This window comes from Delphinus delphis, chromosome 3 (assembly GCF_949987515.2).
Source record: "Delphinus delphis chromosome 3, mDelDel1.2, whole genome shotgun sequence".
In the NCBI taxonomy this organism is placed as follows: Eukaryota; Metazoa; Chordata; class Mammalia; order Artiodactyla; family Delphinidae; genus Delphinus; species Delphinus delphis.
The window spans coordinates 142,436,441-142,452,955 of NC_082685.1; the positions used below are offsets into that span (position 1 = coordinate 142,436,441).

General features: G+C 36.5%; 1 protein-coding gene across 4 annotated transcripts in view; it reads right to left on the reverse strand.

The window, feature by feature from the left end:
- WDR70 (WD repeat domain 70) overlaps positions 1 to 16,515 on the reverse strand; it is a 308,150-nt gene that overhangs the window by 284,318 nt on the left and 7,317 nt on the right. For all 4 annotated transcript variants that reach the window (XM_060009572.1, XM_060009570.1, XM_069540615.1 and 1 more), the window contains 2 exons: positions 15,440 to 15,560; positions 2,973 to 3,174 (listed from right to left, as the gene is read on the reverse strand). In XM_060009572.1, the coding sequence (XP_059865555.1) occupies positions 2,973 to 3,174; positions 15,440 to 15,560 (323 nt within the window). The remainder of the gene's footprint in view (positions 1 to 2,972; positions 3,175 to 15,439; positions 15,561 to 16,515) is intronic.

Consider the following 16,515-nt stretch of genomic DNA (forward strand, 5'->3'; position numbering starts at 1 on the left):
ATTAAACACATCTTTTCCTTGTCCACCACACACTGTGGCCTAGATGTATGGTTGCTGTTGTTTCTGATTACCCATGTATGCTTGAAAAGAAAATGCTGGATGAAGGTTCTATATATGTTAAATAGATAAAACTTGTGCATTTGTACTGCTAAAATCTATACTCTTACTAATTGCCATCTTAACAATTCCTGAATTGTTTCTGAACAATCTTCCATTATCACTGTAGGTCTGTCCATTTCTCCTTATAATTCTGTCAATTTTTGCTTTGATTATATTGTGTTAAAATGCACACAGGTTAAGGACTATCAAATTTCCCTGGAGAATAAGTTGTTTCTTTTACCATTAGCTAATGACACTCATTTTATCTTTACATTAATTTTATAATACTAATCAGTTATCTTTCAGTTAGTATTTTCCTGCTATAGTCTCCTTTATTCCTTTTTCTTTCAACCTTTCTATGTCATTACATTTTAGATGTATCATTCATAAGCAGAATATGCCTGAATTTTTTAATCCAATCTGAGAAGTTTTGTCTTTTAAGTGGCAAGTTTAGCCATTTACATCTATTGTGAATAATGATATACAGCTGACCTTTGAACAACATGACTTTGAACTGCAGAGGTCCACTTATATGCAGATTTTTTTTTTAGTAGTAAATACTACAGTACTACATGATCCACAGTTGGTTGAATCTGAGGATGTGGAGCCTCAGATGTGGAGGAACCGTGTAAATGGAGGGCTGACTGTAAATTATACTCGGATTTTTGTCTGCTCAGAGAGTCGGTGCCCCTAATTCCTGCAATGTTCAAGGGTCAACTGTATTTGTATTCATGCTTACCATCTTATTTTGTGATCTCTATTTACCAAGATTTTCATCTACTTCTTTTTTCCCCTTTCCTGTCTTTTTTTGGAATGACTGCACTTTCTTCAATGGCATATCAAGAGCATTTCAGTGGTAGTATTACAGACCAAAAGGGGGTACATTTTCTTTAGAGAATTTAAAAACAAAAATAAAATCAACTAAAGATGAGACTACTTTTTATTATCACCAGGTGCTGGCAATTCTAAAACTGTCAGTTTAGAAATTTGTTTTTTTGTTTTTTGCTATGATTAGCGCTGAGTTTTGATAACACATATGTAAGCTTCAAATTAGCATATTTTTATTACTTATCTTTTAATAAACATTGCATTCTACACGAAGTTAGTTTGGCGCACTCCCAGTTATACTATCTGCACCACATACATGCACAAATGTACTCAGCTACACACATGTTCAGATAATATTTTTAATGGTTCAGAATCATTCAAGCTTACTTCAAGGGTGGTTTCATATCTCCAATCCCTGGTGTACTTCATGTTCTTGCATTTAAACAGTAGGTTCAAAATAAATAATGATTATAAAGTCAAAGAAACAAAAAGAGTCTTCCATTCTGCTATACTTTCAATGCCAGGAGGAAAAGACAAAATATGGTAGACTAGGTTGGCAGAAGAATTCAAAATGGGAATGTTTAAACACCTCAACTGCTTTCATCAAAAACATTCTAAAGCGGGCTTCCCTGGTGGCGCAGTGGTTAAGAATCCGCCTGCCAATGCAGGAGACACGGGTTCGATCCCTGGTCCGGGAAGATCCCACATGCCGCGGAGCAACTAAGCCCGTGTGCCACAACTACTGAGCCTGTGCCCTAGAGCCTTCGAACCACAGCTACTGAAGCCTGTGTGCCTAGAGCCCGTGCTCTGCAACAACAGAAGCCACCGCAATGAGAACCCGCGCACAGCAACGAAGACCCAACGCAGCCATAAATAAATAAATTAAAAAAAAAGAAAGTTACTATTTAAAAAAAAGTTACTATTTAAAAAAAAAAACATTCTAAAGCAATGGATCATTTAATGACAACATATGCCATTATTTAGCCATTTCCTCCAATTTTTACAGAAGAAACTTTAGAAGTTTTTACCAAATATATTAGAAAATGATGGATTTTCTGGAAGAAGAGATTTTAGTGAAAGTGTTTTAAGGACAGAGATATTAAAAAGCCACTAGGACTGACATCAAAAGAAAAATGATATGGTCAACACTGCAGTTTCAGGAATTTATTGTAAAACAAAATTTTTAATGAAACTGCCTGATTTATCCTTATGTTCCTCTTTTCCTAATTTTACATACACACACATACACATGTGTGCATGAAAAGCTTTCTTTAATAAACTATGAATAGACATAGAATGACCAATTTAGTATACTGTGTAGTAAACACAAATAAGCAAAGAATGCCCATTTTGATGAAGTCACTGACAGATCTGCAAAGGTTGTCAGTTTCTCTTCTGACCATTATTATTTGTTTCAACTCATAATTATTACTGAAAATAATCTGTCACATAGAGAAAGGTGGTATTAAAAAATGATCCATTCTAGGTATCAAAAATACAAAGTACATCAATGGTTTTCTTTATATGTTTTTCCTTTTACTATTTTGGAGGTTACACAATTTCTATTTTGGGGGCATTTACTCTTAAAATTGTAACTTGTAACTTGACCTAAGCTAATCTAAAATTAACTAATAACATCTCTAGCCTCCGCCCAAATAATATGATTTCAAAATGACTGAACTGATTCCACTCTCCTATCTTCCACATTATTGTTCAAAATAATATTAGATCCACTTTATTTTTAAATCTTCCCAGATTTATTCATCATCAACATTACACTCAATGCTACATAAACTTAACAAAATGTTTATTAACTTTTTAACACATTGCTTCCTACTGTCCATTTATTATTTTTGAGTTCTACTTCTTTGTTCCTGAAATACATTCTTTAGAGTTCTTTCAACAAGGGGCTGTGAGTAGTAAACTCAGATTTTTTTTTTAATTTGATATCATTCATGAATAACTGTCTAGCAGGGAACTGATCTCTACACTACTCTAAAAGACACTACTCCACTGAATTCTTAAATTACTACTGAAATACTTACTTCCTCCTCTTCTGAATCATCATCATCATCATCATCATCATCTTCTTCCACATCTTCACCAAGAGGTGGAGGTAAAGGACCAAGGATATCTTCCTCCATATGATTAACTGGTTCTTCTGCCATTTTAAGGGGTAAAGGGGGGCCAATTAACTCATCATCAGAAGATTCAGAACTTGCTTCACTTTCACTGCTGCTTGTATCCCTGAAAATATAGAAACAGAAACTCATTGCCTTTGCTGAAACAAAGAAAGTACTCTGGAGATAATACTGATTTCTCAGGATACCCTGACTCTCCTTTTAACAACTGAGTTTTTTTAATGTTTTTAAATTTGTAATTCAAACATTGAATGTGTGACTCAAATATTATTTCACCTAAAGAAAGTAAAAAACTTCTTTTATCTATCTTACCTAAATACAAAGTCAGAGACAAAAGCTCAGAGCAATTACATGTTAGAGGCCCATTAGATAATCCTCATTCATAAAGAGCCAGCAGAACAACTGGAATGTGGAAGAAAAACTACTAGATACTACACCATAAGAAAGAAAACTACTGAGATAACCAATGTTTCTATTCACTATATGTGAATACGATCACTGTTTGCCACAGGAGTAAATAAAGTCAGTCATGTAAGAAAGTTAATATTACTGTCAAAATGTTTCAATATATTTTATGAAATACAAATTATTTCTCAGTGCTAATCCGAGTTTGCTGAGTTGCTAAAATGTTAAAAGTATTGATAGCTTTGCTGGATTGTAAAGATACCTTACCCTAGGGAGTATCATATTGATTCTCAACTGTTTTTCTACCCAACACACCTGAGGACTATTACACACTCTCATTAATGTCTATATCAAACACCTTTATACATTCGGAAGCCACCACCATCCACCATCCCTCTACCTCCCACCCCATCCCAAAAGGTTGAGAACTGCATTCCTAATTATATCAATTAATCTATCAAATATTTTCTAGGATTCAAAGTGTCACTGCCTCCTAATGAAGTATCTCTAGAATATAAGCTCAATGAAAGCAGAAATTTGTTGTGTTCATTGCTGTGGCTCTAGCACCTACATGATGCCTGACATGGGCAGTCAATATCTACTGAAGAAAAAAATGGGATTTTTCTTTTTATTTTCATCTAGGTTCAATATTGAAAGGAATACATACTCACATACATGTTATCCTTATACAAAGACAGGAGCTAGCAAACCTCCATAAAGAGAATTTCTCTTTTTTTCAACAGTTAAGCTCAAGGTGCTCCAGCCCCACAAGCCTTCTTCATAACTGAACACTTGAAGCTTGGTTCAGCCTGAGGGTCTTTGCACTTGCAGTTCCCTCTGCTAAAACACTTGTCACATGGCCTCTTTCTCATCATTCAGTTCTCCTCAAATGTCACCTCCTCAAAGAGGCCTTCAGACACACACCCCTTTCTAAACTTTCAAACACATCCCCATCAGTCACCATTATCTTAATTACCTTACTTTGATGATCTTTATTATGTACATTGCTAAATTATATTGTTTAATTATTTAGTTGTTTGTAATCTGTTATCCATCCCCTCAAATGTGCCCACAGCAATATGAGCTGAGATCTCATCTGACTTGCTAAATGCTGTATCCCCAATTTCTAAAGCAGTGCCTAACCCCCAGAAGATGTTCAATAAATACTTGAATGACTGAATAAATCTGTATTAAACTATTCATGCTCCCAAATTTTCTCTCTTGTGATCAGATCACAAATTTCTGACTGTACTGGTTACAAGTCACAGACTTCCTTAATGCAAAACTAAGGCCACAGAGAGCTCTAAATTGAAATGTTAACCCTTAGCACCCATGCTTTAACCCAGTTAACTAGTTCAAAAATAATCATTGAACTGAGAACTAAACAGATCCATATAGATTTCATGGCTGATTATGCAGGCCTAATACCCACATGAAACCTGATAGAATGTATCAGCTTCTAATTCTGCTTCTGGCTTTTTGCTGCTAATGTGCACAAGCCAAAAAAATGAACCATTTTTAACATATTTTCAAAATCCTGAAAAACAAAGTCCATGAAATTATGTCCAAAAATGTCCTTGACTGAAAACAGTACATTCCACGTTTAAAATACGCCTTGATTCAATGTGGTACCCAAATATGAACCAGAGCCTGAGAAACAATATGTACTCGATGAGAAAACAGTTGAGTCAATCCTAACGTTTTCCTCGGCTGACTTTTTTTTCCACCTGACTTTTTAAGTGAGATTTTAGCTAGGCATTAAATAAGATGTATGGTTGTACAATTTCATTAAATCCATAGGCAAAATTCATTGTTTCTGGTACTACTTTCTTAAAAGGAAGTGCGAATGTCTAAATGATTCCTACCTTACAAATCTGGAGTATATCAGTATTTCTCTACTATCCTACAGCTATTTTTCATAGGATAAATGACGTATTTCTTCTTGATTTCTGAATGATAACTTACACCCATATAATATTTCTTTAAGCAAATAAAAAGGGTAGTTTTAGATTACTGTCTTTCTCTAAGCCAAATTTTAACAACATTGTAGACGTTTTTTAAATTATCTGTATGCACTGTGAAACAGACTCCCAACATGCTACAAAGGAGAAAATCTAACATGAAACATACTTAAAATATATAGGACCAAATGAAATACAGCCAAGAGAGCAAAAGACCAATCCCAGAACTGAATTCAAATTATCATAATAAGTAACTTATATATAATAAGTGTGCATTTTAAAAAAACAGTGAAGAAAATTATCACCATATAATGAATGCTGAACATTCATAAAATAAAATAGAAAACTACTCTGCAATCACACCTTACGTTACACATTAGAATCACCAAGATGGGACTTCCCTGGTGGCATAGTGGTTAAGAATCTGCCTGCCAATGCAGGGGACACAGGTTTGAGCCCTGGTCCGGGAAGATCCCAGATGCCGCAGAGCAACTAAGCCTGTGCACCACAACTACTGAGCCTGTGCTCTAGAGCCTGCAAGCCGCAACTACTGAAGCCCACGTGCCACAACTACTGCAGCCCACCCGCCTAGAGCCCGTGCTCCGCAACAAGAGAAGCCACCGCAATGAGAAGCCCATGCACCGCAATGAAGAGTAGCCCCCGCTTGCCGCAGCTAGAGAAAGCCCGTGCGCAGCAAGACCCAATGCAGCCAAAAATAAATAAAATACATAAATTTATTTAAAAAAAAAAAGAATCACCCAGATGGGTCAAAAATAAAACAAAAACAAAAAAAGTTGGATCCCTACCTCACATCATATACATAATGAACTCAAAATGGATCAATAAGGGCTTCCCTGGTGGCGCAGTGGTTGAGAGTCTGCCTGCCGATGTGGGGGACACTGGTTCGTGCCCCGGTCTGGGAGGATCCCATGTGCCGCAGAGTAGCTGGGCCCGTAAGCCATGGCCACTGAGCCTGCGCGTCCGGAGCCTGTGCTCTGCAATGGGAGAGACCGCAGCAGTGTGAGGCCCGCGTACCGCAAAAAAAAAAAATGGATCAATAAGCAAAATGTAAGAGCCAAAGCTTTGTTTTTTTAGAAGAAAACAGGAGAAATCTTCATGACCTATAATTTGGCAATGGTTTCTTAGATATGACATGAAAAACATGATCAACAAAAAGAAAAAATAGGTAAGTTGGACTTCACCAAAATTAAAAGCTTTCATGCATCAAAGGATATTAAGAAAGTAAAAAAACAATCTAAAGAATGAATAAAATATTTGCAAATCACATATCTGATGAGTTAATAACCAGAATGTATAAAGAATTCCTACAACTTAACAACAGAAATACAAACAACACAATTTTAAAATGGGCAAAGGACTTGAATATGCATTTCTCAAAAGAAGATATACAAATGATCAATAAGCATATCAAAAAATGCTCAACATCATTAGACATTAGGGAAATGAAAATAAAAACTACAAGGAGGGACTTCCTTGGTGATCCAGCGGTTAAGAATCTGTCTTCCAATGCAGGGGGCGTGGGTTCAGTCCCTGGTCGGGGAACTAGGATCCCACATGCAGCAGGACAACTAAGCCCACGCACCACACCTAGAGAGCCCACATGCCCCAACTACAGAGCCCATGTGCTCTGAAGCCCACATGCCACAACTAGAGAGAAGCCCGCATGCTGCAACGAAAGGTCCTGCAAGCAGCAACCAAGACCTGACACAGCCAAAAATAAATAAATATATTTAAAAAAAAAAAAAACTACAAGGAGATACCACTTCCCACCTACCGAGATGACTATAATAAAAACAAAACAAAACATGGAAAGTAACAAGTGATGGCAAGAACGTGGAGAAATTGGAACCCTCACACATTGCTGGTGGGAATGTAAAATGGCGCAGCCATGGTGGAAAACAGTTTGGCAGTTTTTCAAAAAGTTAAACATAAAATTACCATATGACCCAGAAATTTCACTCGTAGGCATATACCCAAAAGAATTAAAATCAAAGACTCAAACAGATACCTGTATGCCAGTGTTCACTGCACTCACAATACCCAAAAGATGGAAACCCAAGTGTTCATCAGTGAAAGATGGGGAATTACTGCTTAATGGCTAAAGTTTCTGTTTGGAGTGATAAAATTTTTGGAAATAGTGATGATGGCTGTACAACATTATAAACATTACTAATGCCTCTAAATTGTATAATTTAAATCGTTTAAAATGGAAATTCTTATGTTAAAAAAATTTTTACCCCAATTCAAAAAATCAAGACACCATAGTAAAAGAAAACATTTAGAAATACAGAGGTAAATTGAAGGAAAAAAATGCTAAAAGAAATTTAATCATTTCCTCTGGGAAGCCAGAATCATGAGCAGGGAGAAATGAGACTTTATAATGTTTGACTTTGTAATGTGTATACCCTACTTCGATAAAAATTTAAAAGATCAGTGGTTGCTAAGGGTTTGTGGGGAGGGAGGGATGAAGAGATGGAACACAGAGCATGGTGAAGGCAGTGAAACTACTCTGATTGATACCATAGTGGTGGATAAATGTCATTACAAATTTGTATAAATTGACAGAAGGTACAACATCAAAGAGTGAACGCTCATGTAAACTCTGGATTCTGAGTGATGAAGATGTGTCAGTGTAGGTTCACCAACTGTAACAAATATACCACTCTGGTGGGGGCTGTTGATAATGGAGGAGGCTATGCATGTACTGGGCCAGGTGATATATGGAAAACTCTCTGTACCTTCAGCTCAATTTTGTTGTGAACCTAAAACTGCTCTAAAAAACACTCTACTAAATTTTTTAAATTAAAAATAAAGGGGCTGGGGAAACTGATTATTCACATGGAGCAAAAAATAAAAATGAATAACATCTTTACATTATCCACAAAAAAATTAATCCTATGTTGATTTAAGACCTAAATATGGAAAACAAAACTTAAAAACTTTAGATAAAAATATAGAAAGTTATCTTTATGACCTCAGAGTAAGGACTCATTTCTTAAACAAAAGGCACACATCACAAAAGAAAAGGTTAAAATGAGAATATATTAACATTTGAAACTTATGTTTTAAAAAAATACCACTGAAAAACAAAAAAATAGTAATAGTAAACCACCAATTAAGGGGAGAACACAAGGAACCTGAGAGAAAATCTTGCGGAAGACATAGTTCTTACTATATCTTCAGAAGAAAAAATATATGACAAATAAACTTTTGAAATGATGATGTACAACCACACTGGTAATCATCAAAATGCAAATGAACACTATAAGGATACCACCTCACAACAATCAGATTGGCAAAAATAAAAATGTCTAACAGTAACAAGTGTTGATGAGGATGTGGAGCAACGGAAACTCTTACACTCTGCTGGTGGGAAAGTAAGTGGGTACAAACTCTTTAGAAAACAACTGACCCAAATCTAAAGATAAACGTGTACTGGGCTTCCCTGGTGGCGCAGTGGTTGAGAGTCCGCCTGCCAATGCAGGGGACATGGGTTCGTGCCCTAGTCCGGGAGGATCCCACATGCCGCGGAGCGGCTGGGCCCGTGAGCCATGGCCACTGAGCCTGCACGTCCGGAGCCTGTGCTCCACAAAGGGAGAGGCCACAACAGTGAGAGGCCCGCGTACCAAAAAAAACAAACCAAAAAAAAAAAAACAGAAAAAATAAATAAATAAATAAAGATAAACGTGTACTTACTCAAAGACCTAGCAAGTCTACTACTAGGTATATACTCTAAAGAAACTTTTGTACAGTAAAACAGAGGATAGCTATAAGGAGATCTCTAAAAGCATATTTTATAATAGTATAGAAAAACAGCAACCTAAATTGACTAGACAATGGATAAACTGTAGTATATTTCTAAGTGGAAAACTAAAATGCACTGAAAATGAAATGAACTATAGATTCACTTGTCAACATGAATGTGAAAAACCTCTTGTTGAATAAAAAAGGCAAATTGAAAAAATACATTCATTACAGCATTAATGACATCTATATAAAATAAGAAATCATACAAAACAACATGTATTTAGGAATACACTCATATATAGTAAAATTATTAAAAAGAGGATATAAAGATAAATACAGGGAAGGTTTCCCTTGTGGAGCAAAGGAGTAGGATTTCAAAGCACTGATAAAGCTCTACAACTGTCTCACATGCTGGGTGTTTGTTTCATTGTTCTCTTTACTTTAAATGAAGGATATCTAAAGTTTTATATGTATGACAAACTTCATAACAAAAATGTTTTGTCGAGCTTCCCTGGTGGCGCAGTGGTTGAGAGTCCGCCTGCCGATGCAGGGGACATGGGTTCGTGTCCCGGTCCGGGAAGATCCCACATGCTGCGGAGCAGCTGGGCCCGTGAGCCATGGCCGCTGAGCCTGCGCGTCTGGAGCCTGTGCTCCACAACGGGAGAGGCCACAACAGTGAGAGGCCCGCCTACCGCAAAAAAAAAAAAATTTTTGTCTAATTAAGGGGAAAAATATCCCTAACCTTACAGTGTCCACAATCATATAAAAGAACACACTACAGAAACAGTACATGATAGTTTACAGCATAACATGCTAAGTGGCACACTAGACACTGGGGAGAAAGATTTTTAAATATGCAAAACAATATTATTTAAGTCTTAGGGAAACAGAGATACACAATAAACTTACAAAGAGATACATGGAAAAAATTCAAATTTAGAAGGTTGGTTACTTCCGACAAGAAGGGAAGGGGATGCGATTGAAGATAGTTCTCAGAAGTGTTCACTCCTAACAGCAAAAGTTTACTTCTTGTCTAGTAGGTATTGTACTTTATCATCGTTTTGAAAGTCTTAAATACTTCATAATAATTTCTCATTTAAACTCTTAAGGTAATTTTTATTAAATCTAGAAAAAAGAAAATAGCATAACAATCTCTTATGTGAGGAAAACTGATTGCCTAAGAGATATCTTAAATACATTAAAACAATATTATCAAACAGATGGGAAAATGAGAATAAGAAAAAATATCAAATCTAAAAAGTTTATTAACATACATATAAAATATGAGGTCAAAATTCAAATAAATGGAGAAGTAATCAGATTTATTCAAAAGGAGATATATCAAAATCACAAGAAAAAATGCATAGCTTCAAAGCAATTAGAATATGCAAAAATTAAACTTTAAGATGCTTCACTGAGGAAAATTTAACATTTTTCTCTGCCTGTATAATTTACTGTTACTTCTTTCCTAATATATGAGAGGGAATTATTTTTAAGCTACCTTAAGCATTTTGAAAGCCACTGGCAAAAGAGACTTTAAAAGTCCTTAACAACTGTGAATTTTCCTATTTTTTATTAAAAATGTGTTTTACAAAACTTCAAAAGAGAATTACCTTTAATTATGGTTTCTTTGCCCAAGGGAAAAGGACACCATGTCCCTTCTCAGGACCAATAAAGACTGCTTCATACAGTGCCAATGCATAGTACTTGTGGTGATCAGCAAAAGAAGTTACCACTTCCTTTATATCTCTGGGAAAACTAAAATCTGACAGTATTTATTTGCTGATCTCTAGTTAGAACTGAAGGTCTTTAAAAAGAAAAAATGAGCTCCTTAGAACAAAATCACTATCTTTATCCTCTTTTTTTCTTTCTAACAGATAACTACCCAGTTTCACTAGCTATTGTAAAATTAAACACCTAAATGAGAGTGAAAGAAGTTATCTAATCAGCTATAAAGAATTCCTAGCCTGTTACGTCCTTATGAATAGGGACCTGTCTTTTTTCTTTTTTAAAAACATTACTTATTTATTTTTATTTTTGGCTGTGTTGCGTCTTCATTGCTGCATGCGGGCTTTCTCTAGTTGTGGCGAGCAGGGGCTACTCTTTGTTGTGGTACGCAGGCTTCTCACTGAAGTGGTTTCTCTTGTTGCGGAGCATGGGCTCTAGGTGCACGGGCTTCAGTAGTTGCAGCACGCGGGCTAAGCAGTTGCAGTGCACGGACTCTAGGGCACACATACTTCAGAAGCTGTGGCTCATGGGCTCTAGAGCACAGGCTCAGTAGTTGTGGCACACAAACTTAGTTGCTCCATGGCACGTGGGATCTTCCCGGACCAGGGATCGAACCCGTGTCCCCTGCATTTGCAGGCGGATTCTTAACCACTGTGCCACCAGGGAAGTCCTAGGAACCTGTCTTAACTGTTTTTACTTCTTAGAATATAGAACTCTGCCTCGCCCATAGGTGAACTTAAAATATTTTCTTAAAAACAATGCATAGGCAAAAGGTCAGTCACCATTGTTTTGTTTGAATCCATTACCAATTCAGTCATTGACTTCAATGGCCTTGTAAAAGTTACTTGATTTCTAGATGTTTCCATGTGTTTCCTTAATATGAAAAATGTTAGAGGCACTAATTTACTAATGTTTTGAATAGTGGAAGCAAAAGTTGCAATATATTTAAGATAACTAACTAAGCACTCAGTTATAGCCAGATGGTGCCAACATTTCCCAGAACATGAGGCTCGTTCCCAGCACAAAATCACTGTTCCCTAAACTGGAGTTGTGGAATAAGACAATCACAGAACAATAAATTGAGTGAAAAGCTTTCTAGGAGCCATGGCAAAAAGAGCAATGGTGTTCCAAGTGTCTAATAAGAAAAAGCACTTAGGGAAGAGAGGAATTTTTTCGTCCTGGTGCTAAATTCAAGAAATAACTTATTGGATGCATACCAATATAGTAGAAAATATCTTTAGGGACTTCCCTGGTGGTGCAGTGGTTAGGAATCCGCCTGCCAATGCAGGGGACACGGGTTCGAGCCCTGGTCCGGGAAGATCCCATATGCCGTGGAGCAACTAAGCCCGTGCTCCACAACTACTGAGCCTGGCTCTAGAGCCCGCGAGCCACAACTACGGAAGCCCGCGTGCCTAGAGCCCGTGCTCCATAACAAGAGAAGCCACCACAATGAGAAGCCGGCGCACCGCAATGAGTAGCCCCCACTCGCCGCAACTAGAGAAAGCCGGCACGCAGCAACAAAGACCCAACGCAGCCCGAAATAAATAAATTTTAAAATAAGAACATCTTTATTTACTACAAGTTGTAGTCCAAGATATTTTCTTTCTTTTTTTTAAATTTTATTTATTTATTTTATAGTAGTTTATTAGTTGCAGCGAGCGGGGGCTACTCGTTGCGGTGCGCCGGCTTCTCATTGCGGTGGCTTCTCTTGTTATGGAGCACGGGCTCTAGGCACGCGGGCTTCCGTAGTTGTGGCTCGCGGGCTCTAGAGCCCAGGCTCAGTAGTTGTGGAGCACGGGCTTAGTTGCTCCACGGCATATGGGATCTTCCCGGACCAGGGCTCGAACCCGTGTCCCCTGCACTGGCAGGCGGATTCCTAACCACTGCGCCACCAGGGAAGTCCCTAAAGATGTTATTAAAATGGCTATTTTTTTAAACGGACTTCAAATTTAATTTAGCTACAGTGAAATTATTTCACTAGTAACAAGACTCAATGTTTAAGCAGAAATAGCTTAAAGACTCCTATAATAGAGAAAGAAAATCTAGATAAAATATATCTGATATTAATATAGTCTCAGTTAAGCTTCTGACAGGCTATTCATCCGCCATGGATTATTCATTCAATGCCTTCTGAAACAGGGATAAGTAAACTTCCATTCTTTTGATCAACAAAATACTGTAATAAAGTTGTATTATTTTATTTTTCTTGATATATCATTCCTATCTTTATATTTGATATAGATGGTCCCCACTTACAATTTAGACTTAACGATTTTTCAACTCTACAATGGTGTGAAAGCAATACTCATTCAGTAGAAACCATACACTGAATTTTGAATTTTGATCTTTTCCAGGACTGGCAATAAACAGTACCAAACTCTCTCATGATGCTGGGCAGTGGCAGCAAGTCACAGCTCCCAGTCAGCCACACAATCATCAGGGTAAACAATCAGTACACCTACAACCATTCTGTACCCATACAACCATTCTGTTTTTTACTTTAGTATTGTATTTAATAAATTACTTGAGATAGCCAATACTTTATTATAAAATACGCTTTGTGTTCTATGGCTTTGCCCAGATGTAGGCTAATATAAGTGTTCCGAGCATGTTTAAGGCAGACTAGGCTAAGCTTTGATATTCAGTAGGTGGTGTATTAAATGCATTTTCGACTTAATAATATTTGCAATTTATGATGGGTTTATCTGGACATAACCCCATCATAAGTCAAGAAGATCTGTAATTATAATCTCAACAGTAGTTCTGTAATTTTAATCACTAATGACAAAAGTAATGCTGGGTTTTGTTATATCAATAAAATTTATTCTCAATACCAATACTGCACGTTCTTTATCTCTGGACTTTAAAGTTAGTATTGCAGAAAAAACAGAATCAACAAAACTACTGAAATTTTTACAATTTTCAATTAATGGAACCATTTGTTTGTCAAAACCTTAGCAATAAGATAAATTTCCAAAAACACAACAGTAGTTTTTTGACATCTTAAATCATCCCAAAAATAAGAAACTAAAGGTAAATACTAAATGTTCCTCTTAGGAAAAAGGGTTTTTTTCCCTATCATATTGAAACCCAAAGACATTGTAAGACTGACAACTGATATAAAACCATAGACAATGCTAAACTGCATTTTTTGACTAATATAAAGAAAGGACACTCTCCAGCAGGGGTTGGTAAAATTTGGCCCAGTGTTTGTTTTTTAAAGATTTACTGAACACAGATAAGCCCATTCATTTACGTGTCGTCTATGGCAGAATTGAGTAGTTGAGAAAGAGACCACATGGACCCCAATTCCTAAAATATTTACTATCTGTCCTTGACAGAAAAAGTTTGCTGACCCCTGCTCTTTACTAATATATGCAAAGATACTCATATGCTTCAGAGACTAAATAGATGTTAAGGTTGCACTGTTATGAAAACGGAGAACCAGACTTGTAGTCCCATATAGATATCCCTTCCCTCCGCAAAGAGAAGTTATAGAAAAGACCAACCAACACTATTATGGAGAGATATTCTGCTCAACAGCCTAGACTGAGATACCAAAGAATGCACCTTCTGGGTGAACAAAAAATGCAATTACATAGTATAAGTGATATTTTGTGTATTTAGATATTTTATGTTTTTCTACTGAAAAAAGAGGAAATAGTGAAATCCACTGGTGAAATTTGCCATGAATAGTTTATGTAACCAATTTGATGATTTAAAATATATCTAAACAACATTAGAATTCTCATATTATCCACCTAGATTTGATATCTATATACCTATTTATATTGTTTAAAGTTCTTAGTAATTAAGTTACATAGTATTAAATTTCAATTTAAAGTAATTTCAATGGCTGCTTTCTCCTATAACTCGATAAACTTTATAATATGCCTCTATTTATATTCTTTCTTATTATCTATTTCCATAAAGGATCCTACCAAAAAAGGTTATGAATGCAGAGTCTGGGGAAAGGGACAAAAGATGTAAATGACAAAATAAACATGAAAAAAATAATAAACTTGTCAACATCTTTCCAACTTTACGTAGTTATGCTCTGCAGTCAAAAGGCATAGATTTTTTTTTTTTTTTTTTTTTTTTATGGTACGCGGGCCTCTCACTGTTGTGGCCTCTCCCATTGCAGGGCACAGGCTCCAGACGGGCAGGCCCAGCGGCCATGGCTCACGGGCCCAGCCGCTCCGCGGCATGTGGGATCCTCCCAGACCTGGGCACGAACCCACGTCCCCTTCATTGGCAGGCGGACTCTTAACCACTGCGCCACCAGGGAAGCCCAAAAGGCATAGATTTTAATACTTCATCTGGAACACTTCAGAGAAAGTCAATTGATTTACAATGTGACAAATGACTTTTTCCTGGTTCTAGACATACACAATTGCCTGAAATGGGAGAAATTATGCAAGCTTTTAGTATTAGGAACTTTGCCTAAATTGTGTTACGAACGCCTAGAAAAACGTAGTTTAATAGCATTCTTTTGAGAAAGACAAGCACCTGGAAGATGATTTAGAGCAATCTCTGGCCACATTTGAGCCTGAAGATGTTGGTTCAAGATCTTCGCTTTGCCTTCTTAATTCTTTCTCTCTGTTCATTTCTTCCTCTTTTTCTCTTGCTTCTGAAAAGATTATAAAATTTTTTCAACAGTTAGGCTTCAAAATTTGTTATTATTTAAAATGCTATAAATTAACTTAGTTACAAAGATGTAACATAGACATGTTACCAGTAACAGCAAAAAAAATTATCAATCTAAATGCCCAACACTGAGAAAATAACTGAAGTTTACTGTGTATCAACATAATATGAAATACAGCCAATAAAAATAGTGATAGAAGAGAAATCCCTGGCAGTCCAGTGGTTAAGACTCAGTGCTTTCGCTGCAGTGGCCTGAGTTCAATCCCTGGTCAGGGAACTAAGATCCTACAAGCCATGCAGCAGAGCCAAAAAAAAAAAAAAAAAATAGTAATGGAAAATGTACAAATCTGAGAAAATATAAACAGATATACTAAGCAAAATTAACACGTGAACAGTATATGAACCATGACTGTACTATGTAAAAAGATGTGGCAAGTGACCAGAAGAAAGCATTCAAAGGTAAGATTTTAGGTAATCTCACCTTTCACTTTTAACATTTTAAACCAAAAATTCCTTTCTGAATTTCCCAAACTGGATTTTTGGTCAGAGACTTCCTACCAAAATTATGAGGAAAGTTGAATTACATTTAGTTTCCAGAGTTGTTTACCTTGGAAAGACAAAAAAAATTATTCCAAGGAAATCTAATCTTTCTCGTCTGATAATCTCACTCAACAAGTGGGGCGGAAAGCACATAGGAAGGAAATTAATTATATGAATAAGGCTTGTTCTCAATTGCCACCATCCTCAATAACCTGAGATAATCTTTAACATTTACTTCTTAAGTTAATAATGAAGAATAATACACCCAAAGTTAAGTAGTATCAAAGGGCACTTATTAATTGGAATGTTGTACTCTTTAGGTCTTTCGTTGCTAGGATGTAGAGGATGAGTAACAAGGAGATAGGCAGCAACTAGCGTCAACAACTAGTCTTTTGTTT